Source organism: Rhineura floridana, chromosome 5 (assembly GCF_030035675.1).
Source record: "Rhineura floridana isolate rRhiFlo1 chromosome 5, rRhiFlo1.hap2, whole genome shotgun sequence".
NCBI classification, from domain to species: Eukaryota; Metazoa; Chordata; class Lepidosauria; order Squamata; family Rhineuridae; genus Rhineura; species Rhineura floridana.
Genome location: NC_084484.1, coordinates 74,211,114 through 74,237,581, shown reverse-complemented (window position 1 = coordinate 74,237,581; position 26,468 = coordinate 74,211,114). Strand labels below are relative to the sequence as shown.

Sequence of the window (26,468 nt, the reverse complement as noted above, 5' to 3'; positions counted from 1 at the left end):
TCATATTCAGTATTATCACGGCTGGAGCTTTAATATCAGTGGCTGACTTGTACTAAATCTGAATTATATTCAGTATTATCAAGGCTGAAGCTTTAATATCAGTGGCTGACTGGTACTAAATCTGAATTATATTCAGTATTATCAAGGCTGGAGCTTTAATTTCAGTGGCTGACTTGTACTAAATCTGAATTATATTCAGTATTATCAAGGCTGGAGCTTTAATATCAGTGGCTGACTTGTACTAAATCTGAATTATATTCAGTATTATCAAGGCTGGAGCTTTAATATCAGTGGCTGACTTGTACTAAATCTGAATTATATTCAGTATTATCAAGACTGGAGCTTTAATATCAGTGGCTGACTGGTAATAAATTTGAATTATATTCAGTATCATCAAGGCTGGAGCTTTAATAGTGCTGACTTGTACTAAATCCGAATTATATTCAGTACATCCTGCTCCCTCTGTGGCCGTGTACCACGCCTGAAATCCAGCCTACAGCACTAATCTGAACTATATTTTGTACATCCTGCCCCCTCTGTGGCCGTGTACCAAACCTAAAATACAGCCTATATTATACTAATGCTGATACCACAGTGCATTCTGCCCCCTCTGTGGCAGTGCACTTAGCCATCTGCCAGTGTATTCTACCCCCTCCGTGGTCATACACTGTGCCAGTTCGGGTCTTTACATCCTGCCCCCTCCGTGGCCGTGTACTGCACCCAAGTTAATATAAGATGGCAGAACAGCCAGGCATGTCGCAATCAGCCAATATGATGCCAGATCAGCCAGGCATGTCACAAACAGCCCAGCCACAACACTCTAAGGTGACTAAGTCTAAGCATGTTAAAGTAATGGCTAAGACAAAACATATTTCCAGCCATAACAAACCAAAGCGGCCACGCTATGCCTCTGTGCCAACCATCACCACTACCACAGCAACTCAGGCACACATAAATAATATACTTCATTCCCCTGCTGCTTCCTCTGACGAGGAGGTTTTTGCTGGCTTTTCCACTCAGCTTTCACCTAACCAGCCTCCCTCCGTTTTACCGCCCCAAACATCTGCTCCAATACCGGCTCAGGCACAAACATCTGCCACAACCGGGCTGCAGCTGTCCCCTGATTTCCTCTCCCAACTTCAAGCCATGCTGGCATTTATCACCCAAATGCAGTCACTACCACAAGTTCCGGCCATACCTCAACTCAACATGGACCAACGTGCGTGTCATGAAGCTCATCCTTCCTGCTCACCAAATCCCTTCGATATAGCCAGAGGCAGATGTATTGACAAAGCCTCGTATGCGGAGGAGTCAACCTTCACTGACCACGTTGAAGGAGATGACTGGAGCGACTATTCAGATCATGAGGAGGATACATCGTATTGCTTGTTTAATGCCTCAGACTATCAGCCCCTGGCACGCAGGGTAGTTAATACCCTTGGTCTACAGACTGCGCCTTCAACTTCTTCCGCCCCAGCCATCAAAGGGGCCAAGGTTGTCAAATCTCCTGCACTTATTGAACACTACATCCCGGTGCCGGACGCAATTGCCAAATTGGTCTCTGAAGAATGGGCTCACCCATTTCAATCTCGCCACTTCAAGAACCTGGCTGACAGGCTTTACGCCCTAGCTCCGGACTTTGCCACCAAGTTACACGTCCCTGGCATAGACGAACCAATCGCTCGCCTCGTTTCACGATCCCTTTTGCCCAGGGAAGGGGAATCCCAACTAAAGGACACTACTGAGCATCGAATAGACTTCACCCTCTGCAAAAACCACGAGGCCACTGCCCTATCCACGCGTGCCTCCGCTTCAGCCTCCATTTTCTCCAGAGCAGCTATGATGTGGCTGGATGGTCTTCTAGAGGACACTAACCCTGATCCTGTCGCCCTCAGAAGGTCACTGGTAAAGTTGCGTAAGACAGCAGCTTTTGTGGCCGATGCCACCTTGGATGCCACTCAATTGGGGGCACGAGCCATGACGGCTCAGATAGTCGCTCGACGGACCCTCTGGCTTCGCCACTGGCGGGCTGATTCAGCAGCCAGAATGAATCTGGCCAGGGCTCCTTACTCCGGATCGTTACTCTTCGGCGAGGAAGCTCTAAAGGCAGTGCTGGTTGATCCCAAAGACGCCCACAAACCGGTTCTGGCCACTGTCCAGAACATCGACCACAGGCCTTCCAGGCGCTTTCCTTCCTTCCGTACTAACCAGCCCTTTCGAGGAACATGGCCAGGAGGACGAGGCCGCAATGTCAGATTCTATGACCCCAATTCATTCAGGGGCTCCTGGAACCGACGCTTCCAGGGCAGAGACCTATGGCTGGCTTGTCAACGTCGACAAAAGCCATCTCTAACCAACCCAACGCCTACTACATCTAGGGGCAATGTTGGATACCCTGCAGGCAATGGTATTCCTGGCTCCAGATCGCATCACTGCCATCACAAGCATCGCAAGGTCCCTGATGCAACAAACATCAGCAGACGTCATGCTTCTAGCCAGGGCGCTCGGAATGTTCATTTCTACAATCCATATTGTGCCATGGGCTCGAGCCCACACTCGGCATCTGCAGTGGACTTTACTGCCCTTTCAACAGGACATTGCCAGCTCCAACCATTGCAAAGTTCGCTTGATCCCTGCACTGCGCCTATCATTCCGCTGGTGGACGAGGTCCCAACACCTCTCCAAGGGCACGCCGTTCAGAGAACCACACAGAACTGTTGTAACCACAGATGCCAGCCTCATAGACTGGGGAGCACACTGCAACTCCCAGTACGTTCAGGGGGTTTGGTCCACCACGGAGCAGACTCAAAGCATCAACTGGCTGGAGCTAAAAGCTGTACATTTAGCTCTAATTCATTTTCAGTCTCTGTTCCCTTTGGACCATGTCCTCATTCGAACGACAACACGCGTGTAAAATCACATTTGAACAGACAGGGGGGCACCAGGTCTCGTCCTCTGCAGGACTTAGCCTCCTCATCTTCGTCTGTGCAGAACAACATCTACAATCCCTGAAAGCAGAACATCTCAGACGGATTTGGAATGTGACAGCAGACTGGCTCAGCAGACAACAGGTTTTTCCGGGGGAATGGAAACTTCACCCAGCCATTTTCCATCGTCTTCAGAGTCGGTTCGGCGAATGCTCAATCGACCTGTTTGCCTCCAGTCGCAATTGCCAGCTTCCCAGGTACCTTGCCCGATACCTGGATTCAACAGCGGAAGCAATGGATGCTCTGACAATACCGTAGCCAGACGGTCTCTTGTACGCCTTTCCTCCCATACCATTGTTAGCCAAAACCTTGAGGAAGGCGTGAGCCGAGAGGGCACAGCTGGTTCTGATAGCACCATTTTGGCCACGCCGACCGTGGTTCTCAGATCTTCTGGCAATGTCGATGATGGATCCTTGGACACTTCCAATCAGGCCAGACCTCCTATCCCAGGGTCCAGTACTGCACCAGGACCCTACTTGGCTCAATCTAACAGCGTGGCGTTTGAACAGGGACATTTGAGGTCAGCTGGACTGTCTGATGCTGTGATTGATATTATTTTGGCCTCGAGAAGACCATCTACTACTCGTATTTATCAACATACCTGGGTGGCTTTCTCCAAGTGGTGTCAGTCCCACCACCATGATCCATCCCAGGCCACTGTGCATCAGGTGCTGCAATTTCTCCATAGCGGCTTCATGATGGGACTTCGACCCAACACTCTACGTCGACATGCGTCCACTCTGTCGTCCATTCTCTCAGTGTCATCTCCTGGAGATCATATTTCCTCACATCTGTTCATCAAACGTTTTTTGAGGAGAGTCGCCCTTCGCTCTCCGGCTGTTGTCCATCGGTTTCCCTCATGGAGTTTGCCGAAAGTTCTGCAGGCTTTGCAACGCCCTCCGTTTGAACCCATCAGGACTGTGCCCCTACGTATGCTGTCCTTCAAGGTCTTGTTTCTGATCGCAATCACATCTGCCAGACGCGTTTCGGAGTTGGGCGCATTGTCTTCTGCTCGACACCTCTGCGTCTTCCATAAGGACTCTGTTGTGCTGAAGACTGATCCTTCCTTTCGTCCCAAGGTCGATTCAGTTTTTCATTGCAACCAGGACATTGTTTTGCCTTCCTTTTGCCCGAATCCTACCCATCCTCTTGAGAAGTCTTGGCATTCGTTAGATGTCTGGAGGGCTCTCAAGACCTACCTGTCTAGGACCCAAGAGATTCGACGAACGGAGTCTCTGTTTGTATCCTTTCATCCAAGGTCTATGGGACATAAAGTATCCAATCCTACCTTATCCCGTTGGTTGAGGGCATGTATTACTTTAGCATATGAGTCTCTGAAGCTGTCAGTTCCAGCTAGTATAACGGCTCATTCTACCAGGTCAGCGGCCACTTCGGCTGCTTTTGCCACTAATGCTCCTGTTGCCGATATTTGTAGGGCTGCAGTCTGGTCTACCCCACACTCGTTTATAAGGCATTATAAAATTGATCGCTATGCCTCTGCTGACGCATCTTTTGGCAGACGAGTGTTGCAACAGGTTCTTAATGAGGATTAGCATCCGGTCCCACCCTGTATGGGCTCCTTTGGTACATCCCGCTGTGATGGCCGGACTCATAGGGAAAATGGACCATTGGTCTCACCTGAAGGGTGATTTTCCTATGAGGACGGACATCACGACCCTCCCAGTTGGAGGATGACTATATATTTTCTAATGTGTTATATATTACTGTTACGCTATTATATTTAAATTTAAAAGTGAAGTCAAGACTTCTAGTTCTGTTATACCGCTATGTTGGAGTCATGTTACTATGCATGGTACTATTGTGTTATTTTCCTGCTGCCAGGCCTGTTGGCCTTGTTCTTGTATTTTTAGATATTTCTCCTTAGACTCGCTGCGAATGAACTGGAGAGTGGGAGGGGCCTGACGCCCCTAGTCTTGACTTCAAAGACATTCTTGCCTTCGCACGATAGGTGGAGCTAATACCCGCTGTGATGTCCGTACTCATAGGAAAATCACCCTTCAGGTGAGACCAATGGTCCAATTTCTGCTGAATAACCTCCCAATTTTAAATTAGGGGAATCTGTTTTCTTTTAAAATAATGGGAAGAGTCTTCTATATATAATCTAAAGGAAGTTGTGACTCAGTAAGTGTTCCTTATACTACATTCTGAAACTTGGTCTCTCGACAAGTGATAGAGAATGGCAGCATTAGGAGAAGGGACTACCAACACTGCAAAATTTCACTGTACTAAGACAAGAATAGTTATGAACTAGACACCCAAGACTATACTGGAAAACTGAATACTTTAAAAAGAGGGACATACACAGGGAATATTGAAAGACTTTGGACAATCCATGACCCTTAAAGATAGGTTTGCTATGCTCTTGTACTGGTTTTTAGATTAGAAGAAATCAGTTCATTGTGGCATAAAGTACAACAGAACTTTTTCTGCACAGTACTATCTGCTTAACTTCAAGCTTATCTCCATGATTCCATTAAACAGCAGGAGGAAGAGTGTTTAATCAGATCAAACTGCATCATGTGTACACTGGCTAGAGAGAAGTCAGCAAGTACAATAAGACTAACCATTTCACAAACAGCGTAGCATTGAAGGGGGTTAGGTTAAAAATAGTATATCTATTTCTGCAGAAAATAGAAATGGAGCAAGGGAGGCAACTATCACAGCACCTAACTCTAATATCAGTAGCTCCTGTTAGTCACACAAAGCAACAACAAACTCCTCCCATAATTCATGAGTATCAAATTGCTTACCTTCAGAAAACAGCCTTTTAGTAATGTTTCTCTTTGCTTTAGAAACAGGAGTAGAAGACAGACGTCTAGAAGAAGCAGCTCTCTTTTGTGGGGGGGTTAGATGATCTTTCAAGTGATCCTCATTTCCTGGTATCCAATTATAGCTTTTACTTTTTTGACAGTGAAAGGGAAATTCTTGGGAATATAAATCATCCTGTGGAAACCAAAGTCTTTGGCGAGATGCCACAGTAAAGTTATTTGGCAAAGGTGAAGAGAATGCGGCCTTTGCTGAGCCAACTGTGCTTTGAATGGCTCTGTGTTGGTAATTCTTGTAGGCCTCTTCTAAACATTCAGCTTCTCTCTCTAATTCCTTTATCCTAGCCTTTGTATTCGCTACAAATTCTAAATCAGAATCCGGTGAAGTGCTGGATTTCAGTATGTGATGATGACGACGACTGGGACTCGTAGCATTTTCTAGTCCAATAATATTGTTCACTGGCTGAGTTTTCAGGAAAGCACCATCTATATAAACATCATGTGGTACAATCCTGTCACCAATCAAGTCAATGACAGAACGATCAACCAAAGAGGGCTTAGGATTCCGATACACTTCATTCTCTAGTGCTAAATAGGCAAGAATTTCACAGAGATAAAGAAAACAATTTAAGACAAATTGTGATTTTGAATTTTGATTTGATCATATAATTAGCATGCAAAGTTAGACTCCATATCTGAAAACTGAACTTACCTCTACATTGTAGTATAGCTATTGTACACATAACCCCCAACCTGCTTTTATATAGCTAAGAACTCAAAATCATTCAGGTTTTTAGGAATGGAATACATAAAGTTAGTGTAATCAAACAAAAACAGCAGAAAATATTCAAATTATTTATATTTGATTTATTAAGCTGGAAGTATCACAGCCACATAACAAGACAGAGGACTGGATCAAAGGGCTGCTTACAGCAGCAGACAGCAGTTCCACACACAAGAATAAAATATTTAACGTCAAATGCAAGCATTTGCCTATTCATTTTAAGATTTGTGGGGGAGTAGTATGTGGTGCTTTAAAGCACCTAAAGTGGAGGAAAGGGGGGGACGACAAATACTGTTGGATTACTGTATTTTTAAACTGCAGCTTTGATGAGTTTACAGTACTTACATTTCTTGTCTACACCAAGAAGAAAACAAAATCTACAGCAAAGAAGCCCACATTTATATGGGACAGGCAGAGCAATCCAACTCAGGGGAGGCCAGCAGAAGCAAGCCGGCAGAAGTGGATGCCACATCCAAGTGCCATCCAGGAGCTGCTGGGAGGGAAGTATGCTGGCTTCACTGGCAGGGCACAGTAGGAAACAAAATGCATGTTTCTGTTCGCCATCCCTTTTCCCGGCATATCTGCAGCTGCGACAGAGGGCCACAGGACCAAGCTGACTGGGCTTGGGATGCGGCGTGAGTCCTCCCTTTTTGGGCCTTCTGCTAGCTCCACTTGCACCAGTCTCGGCTGAGCTGGCTGGGACCTGGCTGTACCTGGGTGCCAGCAGCGTTCCCCAGTGGTGCCACGGCTGCACAGTCAGGGGGACCTGTACTGGGGTGTTCACCACTGGGAAATACTCTCCCTCCTTCACCACAGCTCCACCATATCCAGCTGCCTCTCAGCCCCGCATAAGTAGCAATTGGCCTGTGCCCTCACTTTATTTCAGAAGGGACCTTTGGTCTTACAGTGAAATGACCTTCTACATGCATGTAAAGATGGTTTCAGGTAGGTAATGAACTCCACCTAGTGGCTGAAGGCAGAAAGATACTGATCGATTTTTCTAGGTGTCTTCTGGTCGTTCCTTGACTCTAATGCTCAGTTATCCAATGACAAGGCAAAAATCTCCTGTACTAATCAATGTCCTTTAAAATAAAGTCTGTCATGTATTCTCTGCTAAGAACATAAACACATGTAAAGTCGAATAGCATCATCAGACAACATTAAGGAGAGGCCCTGAGACCATCTTTACATGCACATAGAAGGCCGTTTCACAATAAGACCAAAGGTCTCTTCTCCTGTGTATGTAAAGCTGATCTCAGGTGGGACATACCCAAGCTCCCATATAGGATTGGAATCAAAGGCCAAATTGTCACTGTGGAAGAACAAGTTGTAACATTCTTCTTCTGAATGTCACCTCAGTTGAGGCATACAAATCAATCTTGTAATGTTTAATGAACATATTCAGATTAGCCCATGTAGCCGCTCTGCATACCTCAGGCGGAGGAGTGTTAAGTGCAAATGCAGCTGTGGTTGCAGCGGCCCTAGTGGAGTGAGCCACAATCTGTGCTGGTGGCGATAGGTTCAAAGAATCCATGCTGGTGGTGATAGGTTCAAAGAAGCCATCACACTTGCATGGAAGAGGAGACTCCTTTCCCCAGAGAGGCTGGATGGAAAGATACAAATAGTGAGTCTGATTTATGGAAGGACTTCATCCTAGAAATATATATTTTCAGGGCCCTCCACACATCCAGGGAGTGCCATGCTTTTTCAGTAGGGTGAACTAGGGATGGACAAAAGTATGGTAAAATAAGTTCCTGCTGACAGTGAAAACAAGACAGAACCTTAGGTCAAAAAGAAGGCACAGTCCACAGGACCACCTGTCCTTATGAAAGGTACAGAAGTTCTTATCCACAAAGAGGGCACTGAGTTCAGATACCCTGCGGGCTGAAGCGATAGCCCACTAGAAACAAAACTCTGAAAGACAGTAAGTGGAAACAGATTATAAGGGCTCAAAGGGATGTTTCTGAAGAGCCTTTAGCACTTTGTGCAAGTCCCAGGTAGGGAAACGATGTTGAATCAGAGGTTCTGTAATTGTGGCTCCTTGTAGAAAGCACTTCAAGAATGGATCCAAACCTATTGTTTTGTCCAGAGAAGGCAACAGCACTGTAGATAAAGCCAAAGCCTGTCATCAGAGTGTATTAGGCTGCAACCCCATAGATAAGCTATCTTGTAAAAATGCCAAAACCTCTTGTATGCCTCTCCTCTTGGAGTGGATGTTCTTTTTTGAGCACCATGCTTTCCATGTACTCCCATACAGTTGGATTGCAGACAGACGTCTAGATGCCATCATGGTATCAATGACTGCCACAGATAGACCTGACTTGACCAATCATCTCCATTTAATATCCAGGCGTGAAGGTTCAGCCACTCCAGATACGGATGATATAGATGGCCCTGAGACAGCAAGTCCTTCCTACATGGAAGACAGCAAGGTGGAGATCATGTTAGAATGCAGATCTCTGAAAACCACAGTCTGTGAGGCCAGTATGGTACTACCCACAGAACTCTTGCTCCCTCTTCTCGGACCCTTCAAAGCCCTCTAGGTAGAAGCAGGAAGGCGTACAACAGGCTTGGCAGTCATCGGGAGATAAGTGTATCTGTAGGCTCCACGTACCTGAAGAAGAATCTGTCTACTTGATTATTGTGGTGAGTTACGAACAGGTCTACAGCAATGTTTCGGAAGCAGGATACCAATATTCTGAATACTTTTGGATGTAGTCTCCATTCTCTGTTGAGCACCCGCTCCCAACTTAGCCAATCTGCTTGTATGTTCTCCACATCTCATACATATTCTGCTACCAGGGACTCTAGAACATCCTTAGCCCAGTTGAAGAGGAGCAACGCCTCCTCCTGGAGAACTCTAGATCTCGTGCTCCCGTGCTAATTGACATTTGCCTTGGCAGTCAGGTTGTTGGTCCTTACCAGGATCGCCATCAGTGGCATGATCATTATAAAGTGTTGCAATGCCAGTCGTATTGCATGCAACTCCAGAAGATTGATTGAAAGAGGTTTCCGAGACCGCAGTCCTTGGTTCATATGACCCTTGCGAATTGCCCCCCAATCAGATAGGCTGGCATCTGTAGTTATAATTGTTCAAGGAGGATCCTGAAATTAGACCCCCCGCCGAAGATTGGGTTGTTGTATCCACCACAATAGGGACCTGTGGACCTGTTGGCTCAGACACACCCCCAAGTGGAGGCAGGAAGCAATGCTGGACTGGAAAGATAAATGTGCCCACTGAAATTGATGAGAATGATGTCTTACCCATGGGGTTGTCTGTATTGTTGAAACCATGAGACCTAACACTGCTGCCAGGAAAGTTACATCCGCCGAAGTCTCCTTTAGAAGAGCACCAGCTGCCTGTTGAATTTTATTGGTTCTCTTGCATGTGAGTGTCAAGGTTCCCTGAACAGTGTCCAGCTCTGTTCCCAAGTGCTGTATCAATTTGCTTGAACAAAGGTGACTCTCTTCCTGGTTGATCAAGAATCCATGATCCTTGAGATAAGCTAGCGTCACCTGGACATCTTCCCATGCTTTTGTCAGAGCGGAGGAACGTAGTAGTAGATCGTCCAGGTAAAGCCAGGCATGCACCCCGTGAAGTTTTATTTATATATTATTTATTTATTTATTGTATTTATATACCGCCCCATAGCCAAAGCTAAATAAATAAATTAATAACAATAACAATAATAGAGATATTCCCCTTTGTAAAGTGCCTCCTGAATGGACATCAGAGTCTCCATCCTGAATTTGTGATACTTCATGTATTTGTTTAGGAATTTCAGATCTAATACCCCCCAGGCTGAGCCATCTTTATTGAGGACCATAAAGAAAATTGAATAAATGTCCTGGAATCTCTCCTCAGGAGAAACAGGTTTTATTGCTGCAATCATGAGAAGATGACGAATGGCCTCCTAAACTTTGAGCTTCCTTCTTGAGTAAGACGATAGGGGCGATGGAATCAAGCGTGGAGGAGGGGAACAAATGAGCTCCAGCCGGAGCCCCAGCCTCAAAGTTTGCAGGACCCAGAGATCTGATGTAATGAGTTGCCATATGTGAAAAGAGGTCTGTAGACGTCCTCCCACTGCCAGTTGGGGAATGTAAGAATTGCTGCTTGCCTCCTCTTGGGGTGGTTGAGCCAAATCGACTAGAGAGTTGCTGATGACTCCTGTTGTTGAAGCGGTGGCAGTACCAGAAGGGTCATGATGCTTGACCCTCTCTACCCCGACCGTAGGATCTAGAACCATCAAAGGACTGAGTGTGAAAATACAGATGAAACACTCTGTGAGAAAAACATTTCTCCTCCTCCTTGGATGTAGGCATTATCTTTTTCTTGTCCCTGGACTCTATCAGCACCTTGTCCAATGCTGCATCTCAAAAGAGTTTACCTCCTACATAGGGCTCTGACACCAAATTATTATGGGCTGTCCCATCCGCTTCCCAATGTCAAAGCCATAGGGAATGCCTAGTGAATACCCCTGCTGTAAGTGCTCTTGCTGCGAACTGCATGGCATCCATAGATGCATCCGCCATAAAGGCTACAGCCCTTGACACCTTGAGAAGAGATTTTCTAGTCTGAAATTGATCCTGTTGAAGGATATCGAACAGTTCCTCCAACAACAGGAACTAGGCTCAGACGAATACTGATGCAGTCGCTGCTGCCTTGACTGAGAAGGCACTGGCTTCATAGACTTACCTAAGCCCAATGTCCATCTTCCATTCCAGGACATCTTTCACTGGGCATCCACATCTTTCGGATTCAAAGATGGGTTCAGGAGGTCCCCCCAATATGGGCATTCACTAGGGTAAGTCGAAGGTGATCCATCCACTGTTGTCCTAGAACATAGTACTTGTTAGTTATAGCCACAGACTTCTTATTTTGTAATGGAGTGTTGAATTCAAAGGTAGTAAGGTGGGCAGCTTCACTGCTCTACATTTGGCACGATTTTCTTGACACACGGCAGCAACCCTGGAGGAAAAAGGAGGTTGAGAGTCATCCTTTTCCTTCAGGTCCAAAGTCGCCATTGTCTTACAATTCAGCGTAAGGAAATGTGATTCCTGAAACAGTCAGTTGGAGGCTAGTTCTTTTGATTCAGAAGTGCCGCTCCATTCGCCTTCATGCAAGACCAACAAATCTTGCTCTTGGTTATCCTGTGTGTCCTGCTCGGTCTCCTTAGGTTGGACATTGTGTAGCCTTGTTGCCAGCTCCCAGTGAGTATCATGAGGGCCAGGGGAGAGGGGTGTTGCTGCAGTTGCAACCCCTCCTATGGTCACATTAGACTGGGATGATCCCTGTCCATGCTGGTGCAGCCTCTGCAAGGTTGGTAGAAACTGCTGAGGTACTGCTAGCAGAGGAGTGGGCTGTTGACATGCTATTTGGTTCACTCTAGAAACCAACTCCCTAAGTCTGCCCATATCAACTCCCTTAGTTGTTGAAGAGCCTGTACAGACATTGGAGGAAGGGATGTGTGCTGATATGAAGTGGAAGGAGTAGTTTCAGCTCTTGTGATATCTGAATTCAAGTTCTGAAGTCCAATGCCACTAGTCTGGGCAGTGCCCTGAGCCAGCTGACAGGTGCTATTCATGAAACCCCTAAACTCCTTGGGGGAGGACTGAGAGGAGGACACTGCTTGAAATTAGTTGGTCTGTAAATGCACCTCCTCGTCTCCAGACAATTGCTCCTGTGCGCATAAGGATCTGGGCAGCGCCTTCTGGGCAGCACCATCTGCACTGCAAGTAGCCAATGCTGGGCTATCACCCACACCACCTCCTCCACAGTGCTCCCATGCAATGGCGAGGGGAAAATTTAAAGGGCCATGTAAGCCTATTCCCCTATCCTGCATGCCAGCTGTACTTAGCTGTGGTTCCATTGTCACCCTACCCACATCTATGATTGTGTTGGGGAGTGATTGCACCAGCACAAAATTCTGGTTTACTGAAGGCAAAACTGATCCCTGTTGTGCTGAGCACTGCTGTGGTGAAAGCACTTGAGGTTCTGAAGCAGGTCGAGTAACTGTTGACAATACCTGCTTATGACATTTGGTAGGGTCCACTGACTTAGCTTTAGCCTTCCCATGTCCAAGAACTCAACCAGTGCTGGCAAAGGAAAGCACTTGCTTATTGGGACTTAAAGGGACAGCGGGACAAAGGATTGTTTTTCCTCCGGGGGGGGGTTAACAAATGGAGGGGAGATAATATTCTAGCGGTGGGGAGAAATGGACTTCAATGTGCATAAAAAACAACTGCTGGGAAAGAGCTGAAGTACTGAAGTATAATAATTAAAGCACAGCAATCCAAAAATGTCGGGCAAGAAAAAAGACAGAGTGGCAGCAAACAAAATGGTGGATGGAACTTTCCCACTTTCAGCAGTAGATTAAAAGACCCCCTGAGGAAAAAAAACAAGCAAAAGTCCAGACAAGGAACAGCAACAGCTACAAGAGGGATTCAGGGGATATAGAGAAAGACAAGGATTAATGTTTGTTTTTTTAAAAAACAAAACAAAGGTAAAGGCAAGAACAAAAGCTGGCAGACAAACAACAAACACAAACAAGACTATACTACAGGCGTGCACCAGGTAATCAGGAGCAGAGAGCCCACAGTATCACTCTGGTGAAGGCAGAAAGATAGCTGAGCATTAGGGTCAAGGGAAGACCAGAGAACTCCGAGAAAAATCTATCAGCATCTTTCTGCCTTCAGCCACTAGGTGGAACTCATTACCCACCTGAGATCAGCCTTACATGCATGGGAGAATTTGGGATTTCAAACTATTTTAATAATTTCTCCATGAAGAATGTTGCGACAGAAAGGAATGAAGGACAGCAGATATTAAAATTTGAATTGAGAGGCAACAAAAAGCAATTATGGAAAGCATCTGGCTCAAAACTGCACAGACTCTTCTGGTTTCTTGCACCTGATGAAATGGACTCCAGTCTACAAAAATGTATGCCATAAAAAAAATTCTTGATCTTTAAAGATGTCACAAGACTCTTTGTTGATTCTGGTTTCTGAACTTTCACATATTGTCTATACGTACTCAATTTAAAACATTTCTGCTCATGGAGAAAAATATTAAATTTTAACAATATCAAATATCACACTTTTGCGGAAAATTAATGAAAAACAAGTAGAAGCAAATTTTTCATATGCATTATTTTGATCTGCTCCAATGCTTAAATAAAATTGCTCTAAATAAAGCCTGATCCTGTTCTGAGTTAGGCCAAAAGTGGGGGAGGGGATTTTTCAAACCTGTTTGAGTCTGTTTCAGTTGTAACTTCAGGTCTTCCATCTGTGCATTTAATTTCCTGATAGTATTTTCACATTCTGACAACTGAGATTTTAGCTGTACACAATGATCAACCTAAAAAGATTTCAGAGGAAAAAAGGCCTGATTAATTCAAGAGAGTTCTTAATGTACTGAAGCAATTAATCCATATAGTTACAAATGAGCAATCTGCCCCCAGGGTCTCAAAGAGAATCATTGTACATCTCCATCATTGAGATCAATTGTGCTTCTTTTTATTTATCAGGAATACCCACTTTTTAAAAAAAGATACACCTTGGTATGAAGATCCTGGTCCAAGACTCTGAGACCTTCCACACCATCCTTACTCCATTTTTTTTTACCACACCCTTTTCATGAACAGGCATCAATACACAAACTGGAGAAATTGCAGTATCTATAGAAAGACAGATTTATCTGAGAAGGTGAAACCAGTATCAGAAGCAAAAATCTGAGGCCCAAAAAACATTTGCATCCAAATTACTTTCATCTCAAAGGATACCAAATCATTAAAAGTGTTTGAAAACATGGTCAAGACTTTCCTCTTCTCCCAGGCATTTTAGCATGTGTTTTATACTGTTTAAATTTTTAAATTGTGTTTTAAATTGTTTTTATAAGATCTGTTTTAAATTGTATTTGTTTTAATGTTTTTAGTTACTGTAAACCGCCCAGAGAGCTTCGGCTATGGGGTGGTATACAAGTATAATAAAATAAATTAATAAATAAATAAATTCAGCTGTCATTTAAAGTCTTATCTGGAAATTGTGAAAGCTTGAGAACCTCTTATGAGGCAGATGTGGGAAGTGTTATTTCCAAGTCTTGCTGGAACTCTGGTCCAAACAACCTCTGGGAACTACTTCAATCACAATAAACATCTCTAAAGTCATTACAGATATGGCACTCTACTCCCTATATGACTTCATATCAACGAGAGTTTACCCCCTTTATGCTGGACAGGGTAAAATGAATACAGATCTCTTTTTCACATGTGGTGGTCCTGCCCTGATGCAAGAATATTTTGGAATGAACGTTTAGTACCTTCTTTGATACAGAGTAAACTGATAAAGCCAGATGAATTATCAAGACCAGTTTATCCACAACGATGTTACACTACTCCCACTAACAGCAGCAGGGATGAAAATAGCTAAACACTGGAAAACCTCATCCAGCTAAACAATTAAGGACTTGCTTTCAAGGATGTGGCAAATAGCAATACCTGGAAAAATGGCACACAAAAGTAAGATTGGCAAGAGGGACAACCAAGCAGGACTGTATTTTGGAGAAGTTGACCCTCTTCATTTTGAGGTATACATTTTGGTCTCCCTCATCATATGCCTCTTTATGGAATGAATCACTCACCCAATAGGTGAGGATAATCACATAATCAAGGTTATACTAGGTTGGCTCCCTGGATATACATTTATGTCAAAGGTGGGGATTACCTGGATGGAAGTACCTTGGACTGCAAGCTCTCAGAGGGCGCATTCCAGTAGTAGGCAGGCACACACACACACACACACACACACACCACCCTGCCTCTTCACAATCGGTGAGGATTTTTAAAGGGAAGAGAGAAAGGAATCTGCTTAGAACTAGTAAAAAGAAGGGAGGAGACGGAAACAAAGTGGGGAGAAGGAAAAGCAAAGATTTGAATCTTCATCTCACCACATTTTTCCTTTTCTTAGTGCAGAGGGAGGAACTGGCAATTCAGGCAGAGAACGATCTCAGCCTGGATTGCACTTCATTTTCTTTCTCTGCACTGAAAAAGGGATCCCTTTCTCAGAGAACAGAGAGAACTTGTTTGAGAAACGCCAGAGCAACTCTCTTCACTTTGCTCAACTATTTCCTGAACACTGGAGAGAGAGATTTTGAGAGTGCCAGTTCCTCTCCTAGAGGAACGAAGAACCTGAATGCAGACTTTCCCTTTGGCTTTAGTTTAAGTTTTCCACCCCCTCAAGTATATGGTCAGCACTGAAAGCCTTTACAAAACTAACCATTTACTTAGTGCTACACAAAGAGTTCCCAATTTCGCAGCAGATACAAGGGTAGAGAGCGCATGCACTACCTTTGGAGGATCAGACTGTGTTTCACAACTCCAGTTAATTTTTAACAGTATTTTTAGACTTTATTAGTTCAAACCCAAGAAAATATGGTTGATAAATTTATGCCAAAATTCTATTTTGTAAAAGACATATTTTGAACAAAAACGTTTTTGACAAAGGTCTACACAATCAAGAAAATGCAAGAGTTTACCTCATTTTGTAACTGCTTTTCCAAGAGCAGCTTATGAGTTTCAGACTCTTCACATTCAAGCTTCCTAGCATGTTCTGCTCTTTTCAACTCTGCTTGAAGGACCAAATATTCAGAAGACGGTCGACTCAACTCTATAAATATGAGAATCATCATCATCTAATCTTATCATGATATTTAAGTCTGACATGTTGCATCTAATGAACAGATATTCTTCACCAAGCCATCCAACTACACTCTCTAGTGTTCTGTGCTGCTAGGATTCAAATGGTATAGCTCCTTAAAAGCACCTGTTGAGGGAAGGCACCAAACATCCTTGTCAATATCAATCAGGGATTAACAAAAGATGAACAACAGAGCAATCCAAACTACAAAAAGCCAATGTAATTTATGCTGGTGTATATTATGCCGATGCAACTTACCCCTATTCCAAACTCTGTTCAGGAGCAGGGCTGCTGTCAACTAAGCCAGCCCAAGCCCAAAAGAAGGAAAACAAGCCTTTGACCTACATCACCCTTTTTGCCAGTGCAACTTCTGTGAATATGCTAGGTCACATGATTGAGCTGAACGGAGTTTGGAATAGGGGTAAGTCTCCCCATTCCATCCCCATGACTCCCCTGGAATGGCCCTTTTTTGAGACTTACCCTGGCTTCAGCTGAGTTGGGATGAGAGACTTCAGCCTAGCAGCCACAGAGCTGCCTGTAGTAAACTCCGCTCATCCCAGCGGATCTTGGGTTTGGATTGCTCGTCTTATTAATTCAACTCAGAAAAAACTCTTTCATGTAAGTTTTGTACAATTCAGCCTGCGTACTGAGGACAGCATAGCACAAGAAACCAATGGGGTAGAAAGACCATTATGAAGCTCCATTGGTTAATCCCCTTTGAACAGACTGGAGAGTCACTGTTTTGTGGTTGGATATCCAGTAGCGGTCAGTGGGGCAGTGTTGCATACCTGGCTTCCGGATGCCAAGTGTCACTGCTGCATACCAAGTGGAAGAGGAGTGCAGTGCAGGGAGCTCAGCACAGTACAGTGCAGCCAATCCAGTGCTCATGTTGCCACACTTGCACTGCACTGAGCTCCCTGCACTGTACCCCTCTGACTAAGCAGCAGTGACACTTGGCATCCAGAAGCTAGGATCACAACGCCGCCCCACCTTCATCATCTCATCAACCATTACTGTCTTAGCCTTTAGGGACATAAAAAAGACTGAAGTACATTATGTTTTTAAAAAATAAATATTTATAGCTGTTTTGATTATTTGAAATGTTACTTGTTTTTAACTATTTTATTGATAATTTTAGTGTTTTTTATAAACTGCTTAGAGATTTTCTACAAACAAACAGTTTTTGTTAAATAACATATACCCACTGACAGATGAAACTCAGACCTTGCTTATTATAAGAGCATACAAGCAAGCCAGCTGAGGTCCATCTATATCTGCAGTTGTCTTTTTAGCTCCTAATTGAAGTGATGTAGCAAAAGCAATTGGGAGCTATAACACAAGGTCTGAGCGAGTGATATCAATGAAATTAAACAGGAAACCTATTAATATAACCATAATCCATGTCTACATTCCAACGGCAAACACAGAAGAAGAGGAATTGGAGAGATTTTATGCAGAAGTACCGGAAGAAATTGGTCACACACCAAAACAAGATGTGCTGATAATCATGGGGGATAGAATGCAAAAGCAGGGAACAGAGAACAACTAGAAATTGTGGGGAAATGGCACTTAAGAGATAGAAATGAAGCAGCAGAAAAACTTATCGAATTCTGTGAAGCCAATAATTTATTTCTTGCAAACACATTTTTTGAGCAACTGAAAAGACAACTGTACACGTGGACATGACCAAATGGTCAATATAGGAATTAAATTGATTGTATAATTGGTAGCAGAAGATGGAGAAGTTCCATACTTTCTGCGGAAACAAGACCAGGAGCAGACAGTGGTACAGATCATAAATGGTAATACCAAAAATAAGAGTAAAGCTAAAGAAGACCAAGAATCACAATGCCAAAATACAATTTAAGTAACATCCCAGAAGAATATAAAGATCAAATAAGGAACAGATTTGACGCTTTAAATTTAGTTGATAGAGAACCAGAAGAACTATGGAGTGAAGTCAGAGACATTATCAGGGAAGAATGTAAAAAGACAATTCCTCTAGTTAAAAAGAGAAGGAAAGCAAAAGCAAAGGGGAGAAACACTGTCAGAACCATAAATGCAATAATACAGCTACTAGTATGTAGGGACAAAGAGAACTATTACAATAGTTATTGTATAGAAATAGAAGAGCATAACAAAAAAGGTAGAACAAGGGCGCTATTCCAAAAGATTAGAGAAAATTAAAGGGAAATAAAGGGATGTTGAATAATCAACAAGGAACACACTGACTGACTGAGATGAAATAAAAGATGGAAGCAATACACTGAAGAATTCTATAAAAGAGATGAAAGGATGACAGATTCATTCACAGAGGAACCGTATGATGAAGAACCAGAAATTTTAGAATGTGAGGTGAAAGCTGCTCTTAAAATACTTGGAAGAAACAAATCACCAGGAAAAGATGGCATACCAATAGAGTTGCTACTAGTTACCAAGACTGAATCTGTCTAAATTTTGACAAAAAATTGTCAACAAATGTGGAAAACAATACAATGGCCCACAGACTGGAAGTGTTCAATATACATTCCAATTCCAAAGAAAGGGGATCCCAGGGAATGCAGTAATTATAGAACTATTGCTTTAATATCCCATGCAAGTAAGGTAATGCTCAAGATTCTACAACAAAGGCTCTTACCATATATGGAGCGAGAAATGCCAGATGTCCAAGCTGGATTTAGAAAGGGAACAGGTTCCAGAGATCATACTGGATAATGGAAGGGACCAAGGAATTTCAGAAGAAAATCACCCTGTGCTTTATAAATTACAGCGAAGTCTTTGATTGTGTGGATCATGAAAAACCATGGAATGCTTTAAAAGCAATGGGGGTGCCACAGCATCTGATTGTCCTGATGCGCAACCTATACTCTGGACAAGAGGCTACTGTAAGGACAGAATATGGAGAAACCGATTGGATCCCCATCGGAAAGGGTGTGAGACGGGTGTATTTTATCACCCTATTTGTTTAATCTATATGCAGAACATATACGGAAAGTGGGTTTGGACCAAGATGAAAGCGTGAAAATTGGAGGGAGAAATATCAATAATTTAAGATATGCAGACGATACCATACTACATCAACTTAAGGCACATAACTTTTTAGCTCAGTGCTTGACTCAGTTTTGTACATGAGCAAAACGCATGTGCTGTAGCCGCAATAAATTTTCTATCTTGTTCATCTGACACATTATAAAGAACACTCATATTTTACTGAAGACAAACACTGAGATTTGTCAAAGGTAAATGAGAAAATATGGAGTAAATTTGAGAACTGAATCTACATCTCACATGATCCACACCTATGTTTGAGGAAGCATTTGCATGTTTATAGATTTAAGTAACCTCACACTGCTTTCCCCTGTCATTCACAGTAAATTAAGATTTGTGTAGTTATATTGTACTTCATGTGCCTTCAAGTCGATTATGACTTACGGCGACCGTATGAATCAGCAACCTCCAAGAGCATCTCTTATAAACCACCCTGTTCAGAACTTGTAAGTTCAGGTTTGTGGCTTCCTTTATGGAATCAATCCATCTCTTGTTTGGCCTTCCTCTTTTTCTACTCCCTGCTGTTTTTCCCAGCATTATTGTCTTTTCTAGTGAATCATGTCTTCTCATGATATGTCCAAAGTATGATAACATCAGTTTCATCATTTTAGCTTCTAGTGATAGTTCTGGTTTAATTTGTTCTAACACCAAATTATTTATCTTTTTTGTGGTCTATGGTATCCACAAAGCTTTCCTCCAACATCACATTTCAAGTGAGTTGATATTTCTCTTATCCGCTTTTTTCACTGTCCAACTTTCACATCCATACACAGAGATCGGGAATACCATGGTCTGAATGATCCTGACTTTAGTGTTCAGTGATACATCTTTGCATTTGAGGACCTTGTCTAGTTCTCTCACAGCTGCCCTCCCCAGTCCTAACCTTCTTCTGATTTCTTGACTGTGGTCTCCATTTTGGTTAATGACTGTGCTAAGGTATTGATAATCCTTAACAAGTTCAATGTCCTCGTTGTCGACTTTAAAGTTACATATATCTTCCACTGTCATTACTTTAGCCTTCTTGATGTTCAGTTGTAGTCCTGCTTTGTGCTTTCCTCTAACTTTCATCAGCATTCATTTCAAATCACTACTGGTTTCTGCTAGTAGTATGGTATCATCTGCATATCTTAAATTATTAATATTTCTCCCTCCAGTTTTCACACTTCCTTCATCTTGGTCCAATCCCACTTTCCATGTATGTTTTCATGATCTATACAATCATGTTGTAGAATCAAGAAATGTTGTAGAATCTTGAGCATTACTTTACTACCCCACCCTTATCTCCACCCCAAAATAAAAGTTCATTTAAAAAAAAAAACCCTGGACCCGATACCCTGACCAACCACTAGCACATTATACAGCCATTATACAGCCATACTATAGCCAGCATGGATTTTTCACATTCTGCAATGTTAAATTGAAATTTTCTCCATGCCATTCTGATGCTTACCATAAGCTCTTGTCAAAATAAAACCTTACAAAACCCATAGTCGTGAACTCAGAAACACTTGCTTAACAACTCTCTGAGTTTTCATGGTGACACACAAAATACTCAGAGAGAATCGAGAGTTCAAAGTGTAAAACAAGAGAGAGAGAAATCCAGATTCCTGCTGGACTTTTTTCTATGTGGGCTCATAATTGGTTGAAATTAATTAAAAATCAGCCATGTTCACAGAGTACCGGTAATCCAATTACTGACCTTGCCCCTTACTCTGACCTTCATCTTCTGCAGTTTAAACGTTAAAAGATGCTTGGCTGATTTTTAATTAATTTAAGAAATTTAGCATTGAAGTCTATTATAATGTCAGGCATGCTCAGTAAGAACCAACTATCAATGTTCTAAAAGCCAGGATCACTAATGTTTGGCTTGGATAGTCACGGGGCCAGACCGACACCAGACAGTGATTTCACTTTAGACAGTCATGGCTTCCCCCAAAGATCCTGGGAAGTGTAGTTTGTGAAGGGTGCTGAGAGTTACTAGGAGAGGCTCTACTCCCCTCACAGAGCCACAATTCCCAGAAGGTCTGACTGTTACACCACTCTGGCCACTGGAGGAGAATAGGGCATCTCCTAGCAACTCTCAGCACCCTTCACAAACTAGACTTCCCAGGATTCTTTGGGGGAAGCCAGGACTGTCTGAAGTGAAATAAAAGTCTAGTGTGGATGTGATCAGGAACAGCTTTGGTTTAAATTTGGGAGGGAAACTACATGTGCCTGCTATAGAATAAAAAGATGGGGAAACCCTGAAAAAGAATGATACTGTTCACAGTGTTTTCCTTTTGGAAAGGAAAGGAAAGGAAAGGGGCTTCCCCTCTGCCCGGTGCCCGCCCACCCTATCTCCTCCCCTCCCCTCCCCTTCCCTTCCTCCCCCGCCCAACCCCTCCCTGAAGTCAGTTTCATCTATCCTAAGCATGATTGTACAGGAGTAAATCCCACTGAACTCAAAAAGCATGCAAATGATCAAACCTGACCTTCTTCTCCCTTCCCACCTGCTCCCCTCTGCCCTTCCTCCTCCGCTCACATGTCACCAAATTCTCCCAAGCTACACAGCAAGTGGATTGGACTGTGAAAGACCAACCCGAATTGTGTTTGCATTTTTACAAATCTGTAGGGCAGGACAATATCTCAGAGAGGAGGTTAGGTCTCCTGCTCCCCTGGTACATTCACTATAGCTGCCCAATTTCCCTGCTTTTTAAAGTTTGATAGAAATATCTGTGGGCTATAGGTACGTTCTTAAACTGCAAGGGCTTTTTTTGCATATCAGTGAATTAGAATATCTGTTCTGTTACCAAAGAATACCAGATTGTCTCCATTTTGTCCCCACACTTCCATTTTTGTCTCACAGTCTTTATCTTATCTGAAATAGATGGCAAGAGCAGGCTTTCAAGTGTATTTGAAAGACCAGTCACTGCCCTTCATTGACCTGAATGAGAGTACATCCTAACCCACATTTCCTCAGGCTAAAGAGCTCCTGGACACACAAAAGCCAAAAACCCTTGCTCATGAGGCAATCAAGGCAACACCTTTCCACTCATTGGCTACTGAGAGCCCCAAATTCTTGTGTGAACTTCCATCTGTCATTGAAATGCAGCCATCAAGTAGCTTTCTAGTCAGAAAAGCAGAGTCACCCTTTCCTTTTGTTCCCTTTTAGTTGCCACCCTGTTTACCCTGCCCGGTAAAGCTTTAGTGTGGTCCTGGAATCCTCATTTCATGCTAATCCTTGGATTTCATCCCGATTCCAAGGACCTCCTCTCCCATGACCTTTGACATGCTTCTCAACAGGCTAGGATGGATAAACATTCCCACTTTGTCAAATCCAAAGATTAAGTGAGGGTCTCAGGACCAGTCTGAAGCACACTTACACCTAAAGTATTTATAATTTTTGAAGCAATGGAAACAACTCCTTTAGATCACATGGTGACTCTAGCTCCAATCCTGCAACACTTATCTGACCACTACACAAATGTAATGGTGACCAAGCCTTGCTCCAGCAGTGACAGTGCTATCTTGCAGCAGTGGAAAGCCTATTTGATTCTTTAACTAACTTATTATGAGGAAGATGCCTGCTCTAGCACATTTCCCTTTCAGCACATCCACAAAAGAAAAAAGAAAGTAGGTTAACTAGCCATTTTCCTTTTTAAAGGGCTACATGGGGCTACATGAGGCTGCACAGTTATGTGCTCAGTCTTTCCAGAACTTAAAAAAAAAGCCCATTGATGCAATTGTCAGTATTTAATTGGTGCCAGTGCCAATCCTGCAAAATCACACATTTCTCTAATACTGAGGTAGATACAGAATATGTTTTGGATCAAGCACTATGAAAAACCTGAAAAAGACCGTTTATAGTGATAGAAATGCAAAAAAAACCCCATATATATCTCACAAACACATGCACATCAAGAAGAGAATAGAAGTGTTATCACATCCCTAAAAATGTATTTTCTGTGCAAATCTTGCTGATAAAATCCCTAAAAGAATATTAGATTCACACTAACTGTCTCTGAGTTTTAAGTTTTCGTTCCGCGCCTCCTCCATCTGTTGCCTCAGTAGCTTATTCTGCATCTGAAACTCCATTTTCTCCTCTTTTAACATGGGATAATCTGAAACTTCTTCCAGTTTTTCCGTCAACAACTGATTTTGCTTGCTTAGTAATAAAATTTGAGCCTTGACTGAATCTATTTCCCGCTGGAAATAAAAAACATATTAGAAATAAAGTTAGTAGACTATTTTTGAGATAAAACGGGACAGTTTATTCCTCTGAATTATGAAACAGTAAAAATGCATTGCTAAAACAGACATCTTAACTTCAATTACCTCAAGCTCTTTTGCTCGCAATACCGCTTGTTCAAATTCTTGCTTTTTTGAATTAATACAAATGGTCTCTTCATGCAAAAGCATAGCTTTATCTGATCAGAAACAGGAAAATTTTATATTAGATACAATTTAATTAAATGCACTGAAATCAAACTTTTGTTTTGGAGAGGGATTATATAATTACCTTTATTTTTTTTCTCATCTTCAGTAATCTTCTTGGTTCTGGCTATGTATTCTTCCTTTAGTTCAAGCTGATACCTAGGAATACAAATTATTGCAAAGTGTGCCAACCGCATAAACACTTTTCATTGATTAACAATCTTCTAACTAAATCTGCATGAGATTGACATTTCACTATGAGTCCTTTTAAATATACTGAATGTATAACAGTGTTTCTTATGACATCTTTCAATTTAACATATAAAACCAACTGCTCATTCTTCGAGTTATCTTTAATATTTTAACTGGAAAATTATTCTCTGTTCCAGTAATATAGGCTTTAAAATTAACATGGTTATCTAAAAAGTAATGAGGGAAATCTAGATTTAACTTATGCAATGACAATGATTTCCATCAAAGACTGTCATCTTTAATTCCCTTTATCATTATAAAGATAAAGTCATAGTAATTTCATCCTGTATAACAAACTGTGTTCTAACTTTGGATACAAACCAGAGGGACAATCCATATTTAAGACTATAATCCTAAACACACTTGATAGTGAGTTGAACTGAATAGGTGAACTCAATGAGACTCACTTAGAATTACTCTTAAGTTTCTTTCTAATCTAATGCTGTGATGGAAGAAGGAAGCCAAGGTATCTGTATATCCTGGATAGAAGCATTTCCTTCAATCACAACACCACTGACTAAATTTTAATCTGGTTTAAGTCTTCGAGCATCTGCTGATGAAATTAATTAAATATTTATACACTAACCCATGGTCAACACTCCAGGAGCCAATGTGTAAAACTGGGCTTTTTTTTTAAAAAAAAAAAGGCACATTTGGAGACGGAGTCACTTTTGGCATTGCAGAATCACAACAGGGGATGCAAAGGAATGGTCAGTAATATACATTTTTTAAAAATGGACAAATTTGGTAGGCCCTTGGGAGACTATAACAATCCTTTTGGCATCACTGTATCATAACAGAGGACCTATGGAACCAGCCTCAAGAAAAATAATTTTTTTACAGAAACATTCTGGAGGGATCTTGGGAGAGGTCACAAAAACCTTTTGACATCATGGCACCCCCCCTGTGAGGGTGGGTGCAGCCAACACAGAACTGAACCCCACCCATCAGCTGATGTCACCAACCCATCGGGGTGAGGCCAGCTGATTGATAGGTGGGCAGAGTTTGGGGGAAAGGGCCTCACAGACCATACTAGACTCCCCAATGGGCCCAGATTATTAGCCCTCAGGCTGAAAGTTCGCCACCTCATCATAGACCCAAGAGCTCAAAAGTCCATTTCTCAAAAGTCCCCTGGCAGACACCTCCCTGGTATATAAAAATGCTCCATAAATGTTTCACTTCTTGGTATATTCTGTTTATTTATCTCTACAATGGAACTGTTTTTCTATCTGCATGATATGCATCCACTAAAGGAGACAGGCAAATAAATTACTTTAGAAGTTCGTTCTTTAGCTTCTGGTCGTAAGTCTCCTCAATGTTCTTCACAGTTACCTCTCGACGACAAAGTGCCTCTTCAATAGTTTTATTTTTTGATTCTTGAAGTTTTTGAGCTCTGGAGCAACAAAAGAAAATGTACCATAGGACAATAATAATACGGCAAGTGTGGGCGACAGAAGCATCAGAAACATGATGGGGAATTTATTCTTGAAGTGCGATCCTCAACAAAATGTTGCAAAATATCCCTAGATCCTAGGAGTACTCTTGTCTAAGGCTCTAGCAGCCTGGAACAAGAACCTTGTATTACTATTTGGATTTCTTGAGGGAGGGAGGATGTTGAGTTCTGAAAGGAAAAGGACATCCTCCCCTCCCTGGACTTTCCTGCTGTGCTGTACAAGCATTAAAGGGCTCATTTCTGGTGCTGGTTGAGAGTTCCAAATCTGAGTATTTTATTGGTATATACCAAGAGCGGTGACTCTGAGGAGTGGGGTAAAGGGAAGAAGCGTCCCTCTCTTCCCCCTGAAAGAGTCCCCATAAAGCACAGGGAAGTTACTGCATGGCACACATCTCCCCAACCCTAATTGCCTTCCCTCCTGCATATGTAGATTAAGTGTTTAGGAACTTGAGCAGTCCAATTCCCACAAACAGAAAACCAACACCCTAGCATTCTAGGTCTCCTGCTTTCAATAGAAACTAATTTCTGTTTCCATTAGACCAGAGACAGTCAGACCTTTGGCTTATGGGACCATATCATTTATCATCATCATCATGCCAGAGCCTCAGAACAGTCACAAAATGGTGGCTTGAAATGGAGCCAGTTGCAAATACTTGTTACATTCTATGATGAGCTGCTTGTATTGATATACAATCTACATTTGAGTTACTACAGAGTCTCCTACTTGTGAGTTGCACTGCCCAGTATTTTTACTTCTGAGTAAAATGCAAAGAATTACACTCATCTTCACAGGATGTTCAAGTGAATATAGTACTCAGTGTTGGGAGTAAAGCACCAACATTTGTAAAAAGTAACCAGAACCAGAGCAAGGGGAGAGAGACAGAAAAGCAACCTATTCATCCCTTGCTGACTCCTTCTTTAAAAACACTTGTTAACAGATTGTTTTTTCTCAGGCCTTACTTCCCTCCTTCCTTCTCCTTAGAGTTAGGCAGACAGTGTGTGTGATTGCTAGCCTCACGACTCGGTAATCGCCACATGTACTCAAAATGGCT

At 42.6% G+C, this 26,468-nt stretch overlaps 1 protein-coding gene across 6 annotated transcripts in view; it reads right to left on the bottom strand.

The window, feature by feature from the left end:
• OFD1 (OFD1 centriole and centriolar satellite protein) overlaps window positions 1-26,468 on the bottom strand; it is a 69,269-nt gene that overhangs the window by 22,447 nt on the left and 20,354 nt on the right. For all 6 annotated transcript variants that reach the window (XM_061627131.1, XM_061627128.1, XM_061627130.1 and 3 more), the window contains 7 exons: window positions 25,237-25,356; window positions 23,797-23,870; window positions 23,613-23,704; window positions 23,294-23,483; window positions 16,090-16,220; window positions 13,803-13,914; window positions 5,759-6,361 (listed from right to left, as the gene is read on the bottom strand). In XM_061627131.1, coding sequence (XP_061483115.1) covers window positions 5,759-6,361; window positions 13,803-13,914; window positions 16,090-16,220; window positions 23,294-23,483; window positions 23,613-23,704; window positions 23,797-23,870; window positions 25,237-25,356 — 1,322 coding nt within the window. The remainder of the gene's footprint in view (window positions 1-5,758; window positions 6,362-13,802; window positions 13,915-16,089; window positions 16,221-23,293; window positions 23,484-23,612; window positions 23,705-23,796; window positions 23,871-25,236; window positions 25,357-26,468) is intronic.